The sequence below is a fragment of the Rhineura floridana genome, chromosome 8 (assembly GCF_030035675.1).
Source record: "Rhineura floridana isolate rRhiFlo1 chromosome 8, rRhiFlo1.hap2, whole genome shotgun sequence".
NCBI lineage: Eukaryota > Metazoa > Chordata > Lepidosauria > Squamata > Rhineuridae > Rhineura > Rhineura floridana.
Genome location: NC_084487.1, coordinates 44,873,673 through 44,891,974, shown reverse-complemented (window position 1 = coordinate 44,891,974; position 18,302 = coordinate 44,873,673). Strand labels below are relative to the sequence as shown.

The following is an 18,302-nucleotide window of genomic DNA, read 5'->3' as shown; positions in this document are numbered from 1 at the left end:
ACACCTGACCAGGAGAGGAGTCTGGAAAAACACACACTTCATATAACATTAGCTTTAGGGAGACACAGCCACATATTGCCTCCGTGTCAGTGGGGCAGTGGAATCTGCTCCAGGTTTTAGTCTGAACCTTCAAGCAGTGGAAGTGGAGCCACCAGATGCCACTGGGGAGACATATTGATATGCAAAGTATTTTCCAAGAGGCTGCAAGAGTAATGGGGGCAAAGAAAGGACACTACTGAGAAAGGTTAAAAATTATTTAACATTTTTAATCTCTCCCATAGTAACACCAAAGCTGCGATTCTTTCCCAGACCTCATCTGATTTGCAAATCTTCACTAGATATTTTCTTCACATAGTCAAAATTCAGAAATCAAGGACTGCCAATGTGTGATCTTCCCCCTTCTGGCCCCAGCACTGCACAGTAAACTGAGCAGTTAGCGTAGATGAACCTCCTGAGTACCATGTGATGCTTGCAGCATGATAACCATTTCCAGCAGCCTATTAAGCCCTCCTGAGTATCATGTGATGCCTCTGCAACTCAGCCTATTAATGTTCATTGAACACCATAGGAAGAACACTGTCATTCTGTCTCACCATCTTTACTGCTTAACGTTTGAAGATGCCCATCTTGTTCTGGTTGGCCTATGCATGCCTCTCTTTGCTTCTAGCCCTTAACTCACCATGATTCCCCATTGCTCTATACAAGGCTGCTACACCACCTCTCTCACTCACTTTTTTTTAAAATTCAGTTATAAAAAGGAAATTGTTGTTATATAATATTCCTCACTGGATTTATAATCAAATCTATCTCAGACAGAACAAAACAAAAGCTTTTCTTGCATTTGCAGGACTACTTGCCATGCCAAATATATATATAAAGAAATGCTTCCAAGTTCACATGAAGAAAATTGAGCAAGCTGCTAGCTACAGATTATCGAACTCCCATTTTATTTTTATTCAACCAATTAGAGTTGCAAGATGTAGGTACCTCTAGAGAGCCAGAAACTAGCTAATTTCTTCCTGTGTGTATTCTCATGTATTACTGCATTTAAAAAATTAACATTATAATATTACTGCTGTTTGAATTTCTAACCTGATTCCTCAGGCTGGGCTAACTATAAATATAAAGTAATATATTCAAGAATACATATATATTTAACATTCCATGGTTAAAATATCCTTATCCACTGAAAATGTTAAAAAAAATTAAGGTGTAAAACACTTCTGGATGATACTCTTGCTTAGCAGATCTCTTGAAAACCAGATTTCAGACTCAAAGAGTAGCCATGAAGCAAGTGAAGACAGATGTAATATTCTAAGAGTGGTAAAAGTGTTCGATAGCAGTTCTGCTGTTCTATAAACAGACATACATTTATTAGAATCAGGGGCACTGCTAGGTACTTAAAAGGACATGGGGCACAGGGCCAGAACCTAGATTTTGCACAACATTTACATATGCTAATTTATATGTATAGATGCCTCTGCGAAATTAAAATGGTGGGTAGCTAGGGTCTCACTAACAGTGCACTCTATAAGTAACAAAAAAATTTTTTTTAACAGGTTGGGAAGGGACAGGAAGTCTAGTGCCTACCACAGAAGGCCTGTGGTTTGGGCCACCCCCTAGCAACATATAGAACCACAGAGTCAGAAGGGACCTCAAAGGCATACACCACCACATCAAAAAAAATGAATGCTTTTATTTCTGTCAGAAGATTGCTGCTGGATCAATTGCATGCACCAGCAAAAGCTTCATACACACTTCCCTGATAATACACCTGAGCCACAGCCTGGAATAATCTGTGTGAGACAGGAGGTGAGGTCAGATTCCAGACCCAATTCTACTCTTGAGATTTCCTCCATGCTATTACGTGCTGGGTAGATATTTTTAGAAGAAGTAAGCAGAACAGACCCAAGCTATGCTATTCAGAAATGTCTATGCTTCCTCCATCTAGAATTTATTCATTTTATTTGTTATTTGATTTATATCCCGCCCTTCCTCCCAGCAGGAGCCCAGGGCAGCATATGTGCCATATGGACTTTGAAGTTAAGAGGATTCAGTATTACACCCTCTGAGGCTTGCCTGGTGGCAGAACTAAACATGATTGCCAAGAAACTGGATCAGCAAAGCACACTGGCCAGTTCACTGCATTACAGTTGCTTCTGGAAATACTGATTATTACCTGCGGTAAGCACGTGACTTGTGGGGTACATGCATTTGGGCAACATGATTGGGCCAAAGTTTCCAGAAGTATATATGACATCCTTCCAAGCAATGCAACTGCTGCAGGAAATATCGGGGTGGAGGCATCAAGGCACGACTTTGGGGTGGGGCAATCAGCAGGAGGAGCCACAAATACAGCTGGATTCGCTGGCAACATTTTGCAGTCAGTCAAGTAATACACATTGACACTGAAAGCGTTCCCCCTCTCCGCCCCCAGCGCGACCATTAAGTCCAGAGTCTAACATCAGCTGTACCACCATGTGGAGCAATCATTGCTCCTGTGTGGAGCAGCCAGGAGAAATGGAAGGTTGATACAAATGTCATTTCTTAAATCAGAACTGTTACTCTTTAAGACAACGAGTTACTGCAGAAATATGTAAACACCTCTCTTGTACTCCCCTAATAGTAAAAGAAATGTCATCACCTGCAAACAGCAGCACACAATAAGGAAGTGAACTTTTGTGGCCCTCGGCCCCTATCCCCTGCCCACTCCCCCCAGCTTAACTGCTGACCCCATAATATTAACTGTTTTACCTCCTCCTAGAAGAGATCAGCACCAATGAAGCAAACACACAGCCATTAATTCTGTTTCCTTGTAGACTCCTCAGCAGGAACTATGGCTGGAATCCACTGCAGTAGCCTCTCAAAGGCCCAATCTACAGCTAGGTTTACAAAAAGAGTGGCTTTGCTTCAGCTCAGCCTTCGGCAACCTGGCGTCCTCCAGATGTTTTGGATTAAAATCCCCATCCGCTCCAGCTAGCACAGGTGAGCTGATGATGGGCCTTGTAGTCTGAAACATCTGGAGGGCACCTGGTTGGTGAGGGCTGGATTAACCAAAACTTGTCACACTTTTGACTCCTATCCTGGGAAAAGAGTTAAAGCAAGGAAGAAACAAGCAAGGCAAGGTCCAGATCCCAAGTATCTTTAAAGGTTAAACAGAAGTGAAATTTCCTAACAGTCAAGACTTCTCATATCACTCCAGCACTAAGATGGAAAAGGAGACAACAGAGGAATCTGTTCTTTCCATGCCATTCTGAAAGATATGAGAGCCCTCTATGCTTGTCAGCCCTAAGGAACATTTATTTATTTATTTGATTTATACCTCGCCCTTTCTCCCAGCAGGAACCCAGGACTGCAAACAAAAGCCCTAAAAACACTTTAAAACATCATAAAAACAGACTTCAAAATATATTAAAACACAACTATTAAAAACATTTAAAAAAAACATTTTCTAAAAAGGTGTTTCCTATGTTGTGCAGAACGGACCTCCTGATAAGATGGTATCTGCAGGAGGCCCTAACCTGCAGAGCGCAGTGATCGACCAGCTATATAAGCAATAAGACAGTCTTTCAGGTATCCTGGTCCCAATCTGTATAGGGCTTTATACACCAAAACTAAAACCTTGAACTTAGCCCAGTAGCTAATAGGTAGCGAGTGCAATTCTTTCAGTAGCGAAGTGACATGTTGAGTTGGTGATAATCTGCTTCAGTGAGCAGTCTCGCTGCCGCATTCTGCACCAGCTGCAGCTTCCGGACCAACCTCAAGGGTAGTCCCACACAGAGCACATTACAGTAATCCAATCTGGAGGTTATCAGTGCATGGACAACAGTGGTCAGGCTATCCCAGTCCAGAAACGGCCACAGCTGTCTTACCACCCGAAGCTGGTGAAAGGCACTCCTAGCCATGGAGGTCACCTGGGCCTCTAGCAACAAAGATGGATCCAGGAGCACCCCCAGACTACAGACCTGCTCTTTCAGAGGGAATACGACCCCATCCAAAGCAGGCAACTGACCAATTATTCGAACTCAGGAACCACCAACCCACAGCGTTTCTGTCTTGCTAGGATTGAGAGTCAGTTTACTGGCCTTCATCCAGGCTACCACCAAGTCCAGGTACCAGTCCAGGGCTTGCACGGCCTCTCCTGATTCAGATATTACAGAGAAATAGAGCTGGGTATCATCAGTGTACTGCTGACATCTTGCCCCAAATCTCCTGATGACCGCTCCCAAGGGCTTCATATAGATGTTAAATAGCAAGGGGAACAAGATGGTACCCTGCAGCACCCCACAGCACAACTACCAGGTGGCTGAAAGATAATCACCGAATGCTATTCTCTGAAAACGAGCTTGGAGATAGGATCGGAACCACTGTAAAACAGTGCCTCCAATACCGATCTCACCAAGTCGGCCCAGAAGGTTATCATGGTCAATTTTATCAAAAGCCGCTAAGAGATCAAGAAAGAATAACAAGGTCACACTCCCCCTGTCCTTCTCCAGAAAAAGGTCATCCATCAGGGTGACCAAGGCCAATTCAGTCCCATAACCAGGCCTGAACCCAGACTGGAATGGGTCAAGATAAGCTGTTTCATCCAAGAGTACTTGCAATTGCTGTGTCACAACCCTCTCAATCACCTTCTCTAAGAAGGGGGTATTTGCGACCAGGCGGTAGTTGTCACAAACCAATGAGTCCAGGGTGGGCTTCTTCAGGAGTGGTCAAATCACTGCCTCTTTCAGGGCAGCTGGAACCACTCCCTCCCGCGACGATACGTTGACCACATCCTGGATCCACTCAGTCAAACCCCCTCAGCAAGCTTTAATAAGCCAAGAAGGCCAAGGGTCAAGAGGACACGTTGCTGGCCACATTGTCGCAAGCACCTTGTGCCCATCATCAGGCCGCAGCAACTGAAACCAATTCCAAGAAGTTGCAGCAGATGTTGCACTGGACACCTCAGAGTAGATGTGGATGGGGCATCAAGATTGCTGTGCAGGCAAGCAACTTTATCCTTGCAAATAATTCACAGTGGGCCTGTGAAGGGTCTAAAACTCCATTTCCTGAGGTTGATGTCAATCGACCCTGACAATATGGAATAGCTTCACTGGATGGCTAGTTGAGGATGCAAAGTGGGCCTTCTTCGCCGCCCTCACTGCTGCACAATAGGCACAGTTATGTTTTACATGTGCCCAATCAGCCTCACAGCACATCTTTTGCCACTTGCACTCTAGTCGTCGTCCAGCCTGTTTCATTGCCGTTAGCTCACTAGTGTACCAGGGTGCTCCACAATGCCAGAGAGGACGCTCAGGGGCAACCTTGTCAAGCATCCGATGCGCCTTGCTGTTCCACAGCATGACAAGGGCTTCAACAGGGTCACCTGCTCTATCTACTGGGAACTCCCCTAGGGCATTCAGGAATCCAGTGGATTCCATTCGTTTCCGGTGGCAGGCCATCTTAATCTGTCCATCACTCCTGCAAGGGAGGATCAGAGCCATAAGTCTAAACTTCACCAGGAAGTGATCTGACCATGACAATGGGGCAACATCCACCCCCCTTGTCTCCAGATTGCCTCTTCCTCCATCTGGAGCAAAAAAACAAGTCAAGGGTTGCCCTGCCCTATGAGTCGGGCAGGTGACGACTTGAGACAGCCCCATGGTCATCATGGAGGCCATGAACAATAATAATATTCCCTTTCAGAGAACAGATCTCTGATTGCTAGCTGTTGGGAGAGAGCATAACTCAGTGGCAGAACACACGATTTGCATGCAGAGGGTCCCAGGCTCAATTCCAGACTTCTCTGGTTAGAAAGACAAAGAATCAGACAATTGAAATGACCCTTCCCTGAAACTCTGGAGAGCTGCTGCCTGTCAAGAGTCCACAATGAGCTAGATGAAGTGCAGGGAACCTTTGGCCTTCCAGATCTTGCTAAACTACAACTCCCATATTCCCTGGCCAATGGCCATGCTTGCTGGGCTGATGGAAGCTGGAGTCCAACAACACCTGGCGGGCACAACGCTACATGACAAGCAAAAAGCCAGCAGGTAGAGCTTTCCCCATCAAGCATTCCCACACACTAAGGAAAAACTTTATCTGCTAATTTCTCCTTGTGCTTAAATGGCATATACACTTATTCTGGAACTAGTGATTATTAAATTGCTTTTTAAAAAAATGTGCTTTTAAATTTGTATATTTGTTTTTAATTGTTGCAAACCGCCCAGAGAGCTTTGGCTATGGGGCAGTATACAAATGCAATAAATAAATAAATATTAGTAACAGTACATCTCTTGATAGCAGAGCAGATGAGCTCTGCTCTATCCTCACTCAACTACACCCAGTGTGATCCTAAAGAATGTGTGGACAGAAATAAGGTAATTGTCCCCAAATTTCCCTAAAGGAGTATCTTTTGGCTTTGCATGCATACAGCAGCCTCTGCATTTGGACTGTCTAGGCTGACTTAGCCACTGCCACCTCCACACTGTCATCTTTTCAATCTCTGCACTATCTGTCTAAGCATCAAAAGCAAGGGCCATTTTGCTGCTTCCTTTAGAAAAATACGGGGGGTTGTTGTTTCTGAAATCATTGGGATTGGAACTGGCATGAAAAGAAGACATCTAAATTCCACTGACAGCTTTAACCAGTCCAAACCAGCCTTCCCCAACCTGGTGCCTACTAGATCCCTGAGTACTGGCCACACTGGCTGGGACTGATGGAAGTTTTAGTCCAACACATCTGGAGGACACCAAGCTGGGGAACGCTGGTCTAATCTGATGGCTCTGCTGCCATTATTCATAAAACCTCAGGAAAGATACATACAGGTCAGCTCCTCATCCCAGGATAGTTCTCGCTGGTAGGATACAGGACAGACAGGTGTCAGCTAATATTTCTTAAAACAATGGCAACATTTTCTTTACGGACTGACTGTTGTGATACCATTATGAACTGACAACAGCACAAGACATAGAGCTGGCAGAATGCTTTGCGGGAAAAATAAGACTGTTCCACTGTTACTATGGATGCTAATGACCCAACACACCTGCCTTGGGCAGCCCTCAAGGATATTCATCACCCTGAGACTGGTCTGCCTAACTACACTAACACAAGACTATCTGAATCCCCCTATTTTGTGCTGAAGATTTCCAAGTTAACTTTCCTCATTGAGCAGTTTGCTTTGCTGCTCTCTCTCTTTTTTAAATCAGAGAACCACCATCTGAACTGACTGTAGTATGGAAGTTGGTCAGTGCTTATGATATACTGTTAAAGAGGGTTGCAGGCTGATCCACTAAGAGGGTTATGCCTTTAAAATCTTCACCTGGGGGTGGGGTAGGATCCCAGCAGGCATGGCTTCTCCTTTCTCAGCATTACTACAATAAGAAAAGCAGTGCCTGGTGAAGGACCATGTAGACACGTATCTGACACTAAGGATAACCCTGATGGAAGTGGTCTGCAGCTTATGAAAGTGTATGCCTTAATACAGTGGTTCCCAAATTTTCTTTTCCCACAGACCACTTGAAAATCGCTGATCTTGGCAGAACACTTAATGATTTGTCTGCCTGTTATAACAATTGTAAAGTGCTGTGCTAGATGTATAATTTTTAATTATTTTATTGCTTCTTTTATTCCTTATATTGTATTATTCTGTTTACAATTTGCATTCCACAGAACTCAAATTGTAATACAAGAAAATATGAGAAATAAAAGAAGCAATTATAATTAAAAATCAATATGCATATCTAATGTGGACATAGTGTGAACCTCTGAATGAAGTTCGTGAGCCACTGATAGTCCACACTCCACAGTTTGGGATCCCCTGCCTTAATACATACGTTTGTTTTTAAGGTGTCACAAGACTCTGTTGTTTCTGCCTTCTTCTTACCAGAAATCATAAGCACTGAAACTGACAACTATATGCCTGAGTCCTCACACTGGCCCTTTGAGGTTGGTTAGGCTGAGAGAGAAAGCCTGGCCCAAGGTCACCCAGAAAGGTTTCTGGCAGAATGGGGATTCTGAAGTAGAGTCTCCCTAGTCCTAGTCTGACACTCTAACAATTGCACTGCACTGGCTCCCTTGCTCCAAAACAGTGCTCTAGTTGATCCAAAAGATGCTAGGAAAATATTCTGCTGGAGCAGTTTTCCCCCACTTGGAGGCGTCCAGATGTTGTTGGACAGCAAGTCCCATAATACTTGACCACTGGCCATGCTGACTGGGGCTGATGGGAGTTGTCATCCAACAACAACTGGAGGGCATCAGACTGAGGAATGCTGCTCTTGAATACTGCTTGAAACTCATTGGGACCATTGCTTTGCTTAGTAGTGCTTGCTGCTCCCACGGATGGTCAGTGGGTTGTATCCAATGCTTCTCAAACAACTCTGTGTACACAGCGGGACTTCCTGTTCCTCTTCTTCCCTACATCTCCCCAAAAAATCTGCTCTGGGGGTTCCCCATAAAAAGGGGAAATTAATGAGAGCAGTCATCTAAGGTTGATGTTGCTAAGAATGTCTACAGTGTTTCTGTTACTAACAGTGCAATCCTTTGCATGTCTACTCAGAAGTAAGTCCTATTAAGTTCAATAGGACTGACTCTTCGATAAGGTTACATAGGATTGCAACCCAAGAAGTTCAGTTTGAATATAACACTCTCACTATATAAAGATAATGGACATTTTTTCACTCCATTAATGCATACTTATATGTTGCTTGACATAACAAGGGGCACTTTTGCTGCCACATCCTACTGCAAACTCACATTTAATTCACAGTACAGTAGGGCCCTGCTTTACACTGCTTCGCTTTACAGCGATTCACTAATACGGCGGTCTCAATTAGACACAATTAGACTAAAGCCCCACTCATACAGCGCTTGTTTTGCTTTTACGGAGGTTTTCGGGCATCGCACGCCATTCTATTCAATGAGTTCCGCTTTGCAGCGGTTTTTGCTTTACAGCAGGGGTCTGGAACATAACCCACCATATGAATGGGGCCCTACTGTACAGCTGCCACCTCCAGTCTTTCTCAGCATTTAAGCTTTATGCATGAGCCCTTCTCATTTTGGAGTGCTTCCCTTAGAAATACTTTCTCTGCCATTTCCCAGTATGAATCCAGCACACCTTCATTTGCCCGAAGATTGGCTTTTTTTATTTTTCTCTGTGCTGCAATGTGCTCTGCTCAATTTAATATATAGCCTGGAAAGGTCATTCATTTTATATTTAAATAAATACTTCCAGATAAAAAAGGTAGAGTTTAAATACGATGGGTGATTTTTTTTAATTTAAAAAACCTTATTCTGCAAACAGATTAAAAACTTAAATAAGCAGCATTGTTAATCATTACCATACAACTTTTCCAGCCAGCCATTTTCCTACTCACAAGATACAGTTCCTATCCAAGAACTTTTAAATGAATGTCAGGAGTAAGATTTCCTAACACAGCTTATAATGTTATAATAAAATGTGAATGTATGATATATAGGGCTAGTTTGTTCACTGCCAGGTATACTGACATATCTAGAAACAAATTACAAAAAGGGGGTAATGATTGCAGTAGATCATGGGACAAATAAGATTGCCAACCTTTTCCCTGGCAGAGCTCCCATGCCTTTTAACAAGTGCATGTCAGACAGATGAACCTTTTTCTGGCAGTGATGGGGAAGTGCTGGGGGTGGGGAGCTCATCAACTACTCTTTGCAGCACAATCCCAGGCTTCAGATGAAGCTCCACTATGTGTGGCTTATTCTCAGGTAAGTGTGCAAAAATTGAAGTCTGCTAGAGACACAGAAGCAGGACCAATAAAAAAAGGCAACCCTCTTCTGAGGATGAGGATTCATGTTGCATCTGAATAAAGGTTGCCAACATGATGTGCCCATAGAGACATCCCTTGCACCCACAGGCTCCCCCCATCTATTGGCTGAAATTAGGCTTGAAAGAAGCATTCTGTTGTAGCCAATAGAATAGGTTGCAGTATGTACTTGGTTGTGGTACGTGGAGCGCCCATGACAGTTTCTCTAGTTTGCAGGTATGTCCAAAAAGGTTGGCAACCCCTGCATAATTTGAAGAATAGCTCTCCAGTCACATATGCACTAGCTTTCTTGAACATATGCCATTTCAAAAGGCACTGTATTCTAAAAAACAAAGACACTGCACAGTTGTTTAAATAATTTTAAATGGAACAGCACAGCTGTCAACAAATGAAAGCTCCCTAGGCAACCTGGACAACATGCAACAGGCACACCTCACTACAATGAAGAATTCATTTGCTGATGGAGACAAAAAGTCCTTGTCAAAGCTTGCAAGCCACATTTTGCCTTCCAGGCCTAACCCTGCAGAATACAAGTGTGGAAAGCAGGATTGTTTCTTCCCATGACTTCAGCCAACATTATCCTGCTTGGGGATTAAGTATGAGGAATACAGCCTTCCACACAAACATGATATGGAAGGTTAGACAAGAAAAGCCTGCCCTCCCAAAGAGCAGTAAGGCTGCTGTTTGTGGTGGTATAGCACTAGCCAAGCACAATTTCTCCTTTGTATAAGTTACAACCATAAATGGTCTAACACTAGCTGATCTATTTGAGGCTTAGAGTCACTTGTCTGATCACCTTCTGCAAGGTAAGAATCACTTCCATGTGACCAAGCAGGGAAGAGTTTGCAAATGTTGAAAAAGAATTGGTTCTTTTAATACTGTCCTTTGAGGCCATTAGTGTGCTACAAGGGACTAACAACACACATGAGCCTGGGTAGGGGATTAACCTTTATGGGCTAATTTGGAAGTGGTTCTACTTGGCTGTGCATAAGGTGCCATTCCTCTACTACTCTGGTTGTGTGTGTGGTTTTCATCAGTTACCATGAAGGATACGTGAGGTCTTCCAGTCAAATAACTGCTCTCCCATGGAGCTCGCTCTTGATTGTATTCAATCTATGACTGTAATGTTTAATTTAAAAAAAAAATGTGTACTAGACCTCAAGACATTCCCACTTAATTAGGCAATACTTTTAATATATATTTAATATTTTAAGTACTGCAGATGGCCTTTTTAAGAGAGGCATTCCTGCTCTTCTCCCACACAGTAGGAAATGTCTTTTCTAAGATAATGACACACACATGCATCATCTAAAAAGTATCCTTTTTGTTTCAGAACTATTTTTATTCGTATGTAAAATTGTGCAGATTTAATTACTGATTAAACTAAAACTGATACAGTTAATTAATCAAGGTATTTTAACTGGGCAAGAGCCCAAATATAATCTCACCTATCACCGCTCAGGATAATCAGATGTAATAGAAGACAGGCTTCCTGCCTTCTAAAAACCATTAAAGATACAGCAGCCCTGTCTTCTTTGGCATCTCATTACTTGACCAGTGTTATTACCATCAAAATGGGAATATATCAAGGCCTGATAATTTAAAGATATATTTTGAAGCATACTTACTTGGAAGATAAGTCCCACCTAATTCAATAGGGGTTTCAAATATGGTTCCGATTGGATTGTAAATCACAGAGTTTGCCACCAATAACTCCTCCTCATAGAAGGGCAGGACTATTTTTGCTTTTCGACTAATAGACTAAGAGTTGCATTCTCTGTATCTCACAGAAGGGGTGTTAGGGTTGCCAAATGATCATAAAAATCATTTTGATTTGCTCTTATACAGCATGAGGTGCAAAAAAACAGCCACTGAATGTTTTCACATAATGGAGACAGTGTTTATCTCTTTATAGCATCTGCACATCAACCTATTGCTAAAGGCACAGCTGCAATGGCTAGCTGAAAAGCAGGCAACTCAAAAGAAGTTGGCAAGTTACTATTAGGTCCAAATGTTTTCAAATTCAGTGTGTTTTCCTGCAATCCTATGCACACTTACTTAGGACTAAGCCTCAGTGAACTCAGTGGTGTTTAATTCCAAGTAAACATGCATAGGACTGGGCTGTTACTGTGATTTACAGATAGTGACAAAATATACACTATATTATATAATTGCCTTCTTTTCCAGGCAGAAGCTCCAAATTCTCATGGAGACTTGAATTCTACATTAGTATTGTAGAAAAGTTTCAGGAATTCCAGAAACACTTTCCTGTTTATCTTAAGTATATACCACTTCCAGACCAGATATTCCTTGATTGTGGATAGAATGGGCCTGCAAGTCTCCAATTACTATATCCATATAAACAAATACTGGTATAAACAAATTTGGTTTGAAACAACAGAGGTTTGACTTTATATGCCATTGAACTCTGCACATTTGATGCATCTGCACATCTAACCATCAAGAGAACTCATTATTTTCCTTGAGGGTTAAGACCACCTTAAAAATCTGTATGTATTTGCTATCAGGCTTATCTCCCATGTGGAATGGTGCAGGTAAAGTCACAACTAATCAAGATATTGCACCTATTTGGCAATATTATGTTCTAGAAGTCCCAGTAGTAAAAAATGCAGATCAGTCCCTTGACGTTCATGAACTAGGTTTGGAGGTTCCGAGACTTGAAAAATCTGAACTTCTGAGCCATTAACACAGACTTCCTCAACTTGGTGCCCTCCAGATGTTTTGGACTATAACTCCCATCAGTCCCTACCAGCAAGTCTGTGCTGGCTAGTGCTGACAGGTGCTGTTGTGCAAAACTTCTGAAGGATGCCAAGTTGAGGGTGGCTGCATTAGCAAATATGCCACTGCATTCAGCATTATCATTACTTCCATGAGGACTAGAACATGGCTTAAAAAACACACACACCAAGGAACATTCTAATACATTGCCACAAGAATTCTTGTGTGGACTTAGAATTACAGGATAATAATTAAGTAAAAGGCTGCAAGTTTTAAGAGACTGTGTGCAGGATTTAAGTTCTGCCACCACTGCAATATACATTGTTTTTAAAGAAGTTATGACGGATTACTATTTTTGTGCCTAATTTGTTAAGCATTTCAGACTTAATGGAGATAGGAAGTATATCTTTTAGCATGCAGTGTTAATGTTCTGAGCACACCTCTGGTGATTCATTACTAACATGACAAGGCTCAAAACATGCACAGCTATGATCCTACACTTGCCTGGAAACATGTCCCATTGAAGTCAGTGGGCCTTCCTTCTGAGTAAGCATCTTAAGCGCGCACTGCATGTGAATTTGTGACCAACAACACAGGAGTAAAAATAGATAAGAGACACAAAGACTGGACTTTTACACGAGGCCAGCACCCTGCTGAAGCTAAGCAGGGTCAGGTCTAATCAGTGCCTGGATGGCAGACTGCCTGAGAACCATATGTAAGCCACCTTGGGTTTCTATCATGAAAAGAAAGGCAGAGTATAAACATAATAAATAAATAAAATGCAAATAAGGAGGTGATGCTCTAGTGACACCTTCTCTTGACTTGCTCAGCTAAGCCAATGGTCCAGTTCCTGAGATTTTCAGTCCTACACACATAATCTTGCAAGTAAGCCCACTGAATTTGATGGGACCTACCCCTAGGCAAACATGCCTTGAGTTTTCACTATCTGCAACTCACATGTTTTATAAAGCAAAGTAACACTATTGCATGAAATAGGAGTACATCAAAGTCATTTCCAAGGTCAAGGTGCAAGAGACAGTTGGTGGCTTTGGAAAAGCAGGAGCACATCCAAGAAAAATTTGGATGCTGGGTTTCTTTCTGCAGCTGGGAAGTCATCTGATTTCGTGAAGACAGGCAATAAGGTGATATTCTGAAGCGTAAAGAAGCACACTGCAGAAACCCTCTCTCTTCTCTACTTGGGAAGCCCTGTAGTAACAGAATGAAGTCGCGGCTTTAAAAGGGAGAACATTCTGTCCCAGATTATCAAGGACAGAAGTGTCCCATCTAATGCCTTGTCAATCACAATTTGGCCAGTGCAGTGTTATCACCTGTGCTCTTTGCTGATTTGCATCATTCAGATTTCATGTTCATGCAACAACAAACGGTTCTTTCACCACATCATGTTGAATTTCTGTGACAGATGTGAGCCAGGAGATTATTGCTAGAGTGTCTTCCACCCTTTGGCTAGACCAGTAGTGTACTGCTGGGCAAAATAAGTCCAGATAGACACGCCAACCAACCAACCATACTAATTGTTTTCTCAGGGCATTAGTAGTATTTCTGCAAGACTCCTCTCCCCTTCTCCTCTCCGACACTTCCTAAACTCATATGCAGTCGGGCATACACAAGAACGGGCACTAGTAGTTGCCAAAAAACAGGTGGCAGTACATTGGTTACACTAAGTGAAATCACTAACTCTCTTGCACAAGAGCAAAGCTTATTTGGGAAGAGTCACAGCTTAACGACACAGCACATGCGGTGCTTGCAAAAGGCAGACAATACTGGCTTAAGTAGGCAAAACAGTCTGAATTGGTCTAAGGCAGCTGCCTACGTTGCTGAGTTAATCTTAATGGGTGACCAGAGGCAGGCTAAGCTAACTATATGCACCTCCCCCCCCAACTTCCCAACAACCATCCCTCCCCATAGAAGTTGCCCCAGCCCTCCCCATTCTAATCATTCTCTCTTTCTTGGTTTATTAGGAGAGGCATCACGTCTTCAGGATCAGGATCTATTTCATCTCTCTGTGTTCTCCTTCCCTCTCCCTACAGACTCCCACAGGAGACAAATCTCTGTTTTCAGCTTGCTCTCTTAATCCCAATGACCTTGCATATGCTACAGGCAGTGACGGCAAACATGTCACAGGACAAAAGACCTGCCCCCACCAACCCACCCACACACTATAGCCATTCCAAGGGAAATAAGACAGTGAGAGGACCCTTTCTTCCCTTCTTGTGGCCTGATCCTATTAGCTCCATGGTTTCCCCATCACACATACACCATCTGATATAAAAACCACTACACGTTAAACTGGGGGAGGAGAGAGAGTGGGAAGGGGGATCCGGAGGATGACACATATTTTCACACCTCATCTCTTCCCGCCCCCCCCACTTTCTTACTGCTCCCTCCATCCTCTATGTAAACAAGCTGAAAGAATTAACGGCAAACAACGAAAATAAATCTAAGGGTGGTCTTAGGAAAGGGCGGATAAAACTGCGAATCACTTTTTGCAACCCCCTCTCCAGCTGCCCCACCGCCATCATTACAGCTCATCATGAGTGTTACGTGAAACTCCCTTTTCTACCTGTTTCGATTAAAATTTAATAGCAGCAGGGTCAGGTTTTGGCGGCGGGAGAGAACCGGCGTAACCATTTCCTTCTTTAAAAAGAGGAGGACAAGGAAAAAAGAGATCGCAATATATGGAAAAGGGGGGGGGTGTTGCCGACTTTTAAAAAGGCTTCACCCTAGGCCATGGAGAGAAAGGTAGGAGGGGATCACAATGCCCTTCTGCGTCCTGCCCGCTGGGCTACCTCTGTTCCATGCCTCTCCAACGCGCAAAACACCAGTTTACAAACATCGCCCCGCCGCTGCAAGAGCTGCTCGCTAGAGACAGCGTCACGCGAGCAGCATAAATTCGAGATAGAAGAAGCAACCTGAGCTGGGGGCTCCATGAAAAGCCACCGCCTCGCTCCCATCTTAGAGGTCACTTTGGGCAGGCGGCGTGGCTGGATTCTTCGTCCACTTCTCCGCTTAGACGGCGCCCCCACCCCCAATTCTCTATTTCCCCACTGGAGTGAAGGATTTGCCCGCGCGTTAAGGAAAAGAGGAGAGTGGGGGAAGCGGCCTTTAAAATACAATTCGCTGTTGGGCGTTCATCTTTTTCTCCGCGATCCGTTTCTTACATTCCTCTCTCTGCGTGTCATATCTAGTTTTGCCCAGGGTGCTCAGCCATAAGGATGGGAAACGGAGGGATCTACCCGCAAGCAAGGCAAGCGGATCCCGCCCTCGGCCGTCTCTTTCCCTCTTTATCCCTCATCCTTAAACACGATTTCAAACGTACCAATTGCATTGCATGCGTTTTGTTGTTATGATTATGTTAAAAGCCCGCCTTCCACTATCCAGACCCCAAGCGGGCAGGAAGGCGGCGTCCCCCTTACCCAAGAAACCATCCGGAGGATCGTGTGAGGTTGCCGGACGAAGGTCTGCGGGTCAAAGGCGCCCCCAGCTTTGCTGGCTCCGTACGCGCCCGTTTCCATGCTGGGAGCAGCCCAGTGACAAGACCCGTCGCGCTTCGTTCTCTGCTGTTCCCTCTGCCAGCAGTTACAAGTTTCTTGCACCGGTGAGCCGCTGGTGCTTAAGAGAGGGGAAGGAGGCCCAGCCCGTGCTTCCTAGCGATGAGGGCACGTTGTGGAGGGACAGTCTTCAGGGAAGCAATTCCGCAAAGGAGGCGCTCAGTGCAATGGAAGGGCGGGCCGGTGGAGACTCGCTGTGCATGGGCAGCCCTGCCTCTCTGCCTCGCTTCTCGCTCGCCGCCTTGTTTTGCCTGGCTGAGGGTGAAGGAAAGAGAAACAACCTCACGGCCAGGGCGGCAGCGGCAGGCTTCCGCGCAGCTCGAGCCAGGCGCGCTCTAGATTAGCGGCAGTCGTGGGGCTTGGCGCAAGCACCAGAAGAAGAGAGCGCGCCTGCGTGCACTCTCAGCCGTAGCCCCTTGGAGGGCAGGGTAGTGTGAGCGTCCGGAGACTCCGCAGGCCTCTGGTGACTTCTCCACAGAAACCCAGTTATGGGGAGGCAGGATGCTAAAACGGAGCTTTTCAGACCCCAAACCTACCTCATACCAAAGCATGCATTATATAAGCTGCTTAGGCTGCCATCCTAAACTCGCTTACATGCGAGTAAACACTATTGAACTCAGTGGCAGGGCCAGCCCAATATATTTGCTGCCTCAGGCGAGGGACAAGATGGCTCCTCTCCCCTTCCATCCACAAAAGCTGACCAGACTGGCAGCTGAATTTCTCTGTTGTCAGAGACAGTGTGCCCCTGAATACCAGTTACTGAAAATAAGTGGGGAGAGTGCTCTTGCACTCAGGTCCTGCTTGCCGGCTTCCCATTGGCATCTGGCCGCTCTGAGAACTGAATGCTGGACCAGGTGAGCCTTTTGGCATGATCCAGCAGGGCTCCTCTTACGTACTTTGACAGTGGCAATGGGACAGTGACCTCCAGTGCGCCTGGGGGCAACATTCAGGGGGTTCTGCTGCACCTGCACAGCACCAAGCTCCTCTTCCTCTTGGTAACTAGCAGCAATGCCTGGCATTGGGAATCCAGCTCAGCACTACAAACCACTACTGTTGGTAGCCTTTGTCCAGATGTCCTGCCTCCTGAATTTAGGCAGTCAGCAACCACTGAGAGTGTTGGAATATGTGGTTCAACTTGAATTCGTGGGTTGAGGCTGCATGGGGTTAAAAGGGTAGATAGAGAGAAGACCTCCTGATTGCTAGGCTAATACCTATCCTTTTGTGAGAAACAAAGGTTCTTTAAGAGAGACCCACAACAGAGACACTTGTGAAGCAGTATTAAAGCTTTATTATACGTTCTTGCAAGAGCGGGTGTCCACAAGGTAGGCACACCCAAGTGACATTGGTACAGTACTTTTATCCTATAGCCCAACGCTTCGTTCCCTCCCCTGTTTCCTCATTGGTTGAGTACTCCAGGGTTTACAACCTATCTGAGCCGCCTATTAGTCTTGCAGGAAGTCCCGCCTTTGTTTACATCTCCCACTACTCATATTTTAGCTCCCCCATACTCATATTTATTATTACCCATATTTGGTATATTTTCCTCCCTCCTAGTATCCCCCTCCACTTAACCACAAACTGTCTATGTTGCACCTGTTTCCTGGTGTTAGTATCTATTCTAGTTTTTCTCTTCTTGCCCTACTTAGCTTCATTTCTTTACCCTTTCCTAGCAATTAAATGAGATCTATGCATGGTTACATTGTGTAATACATTTTGTAAAAGCAACACACTTTATACATCTCACACTTTGATCTCCGGCTGACTCTCCCTTCCTGCTAGACTGATACGCTTAGGATGTTGACCACATCTTCCGGTCTCCTTCCTTCTTCTTTCTCTTGAGAGGAAGAGCAAACATCTTCTCTTTGTTTCTCCCTCTCCTCCAAGCATATACACTGACGAACGAGATTGTGGTAAGCACAGACTTTCATTTGCTTATGAGCCTTTTTATATTTACAGTTATATAGGAGCAGACTGATATTACCTCTGCAAAGAGTTTCCCATATTTATTGGCTCTGCTTCTGCTCCAGCAGCTTGACATAGCAGAGCAGGTTTTCCCCTTCACTTATCACCATCAGAAAAGCTTCACATGCTAGGTGTCTGCATGGCAGGCTGCTATTAACACATAGGAGCAGTGCTTACACAAGTTGCCAATTTGATCCCTGCCATGTGGTGGTATACTTTAAGGCTGATCTTCTGATCAGCTACCAGAGGC

The 18,302-nt window shown here is 44.4% G+C and overlaps 1 protein-coding gene across 3 annotated transcripts in view; it reads right to left on the bottom strand.

Annotated features, from left to right (window-relative positions):
- SYNGR1 (synaptogyrin 1) overlaps nt 1-16,657 on the bottom strand; it is a 229,589-nt gene extending 212,932 nt beyond the window's left edge. Inside the window, exon 1 of one of the 3 annotated variants that reach the window (XM_061639186.1) lies at nt 15,956-16,657. In XM_061639186.1, the coding sequence (XP_061495170.1) occupies nt 15,956-16,054 (99 nt within the window). In that variant the 5' untranslated portion in view covers nt 16,055-16,657. The remainder of the gene's footprint in view (nt 1-15,955) is intronic. The other 2 variants (XM_061639188.1, XM_061639187.1) reach the window with 2 other exon arrangements.
- Nucleotides 16,658-18,302: the final 1,645 nt, after the last annotated feature.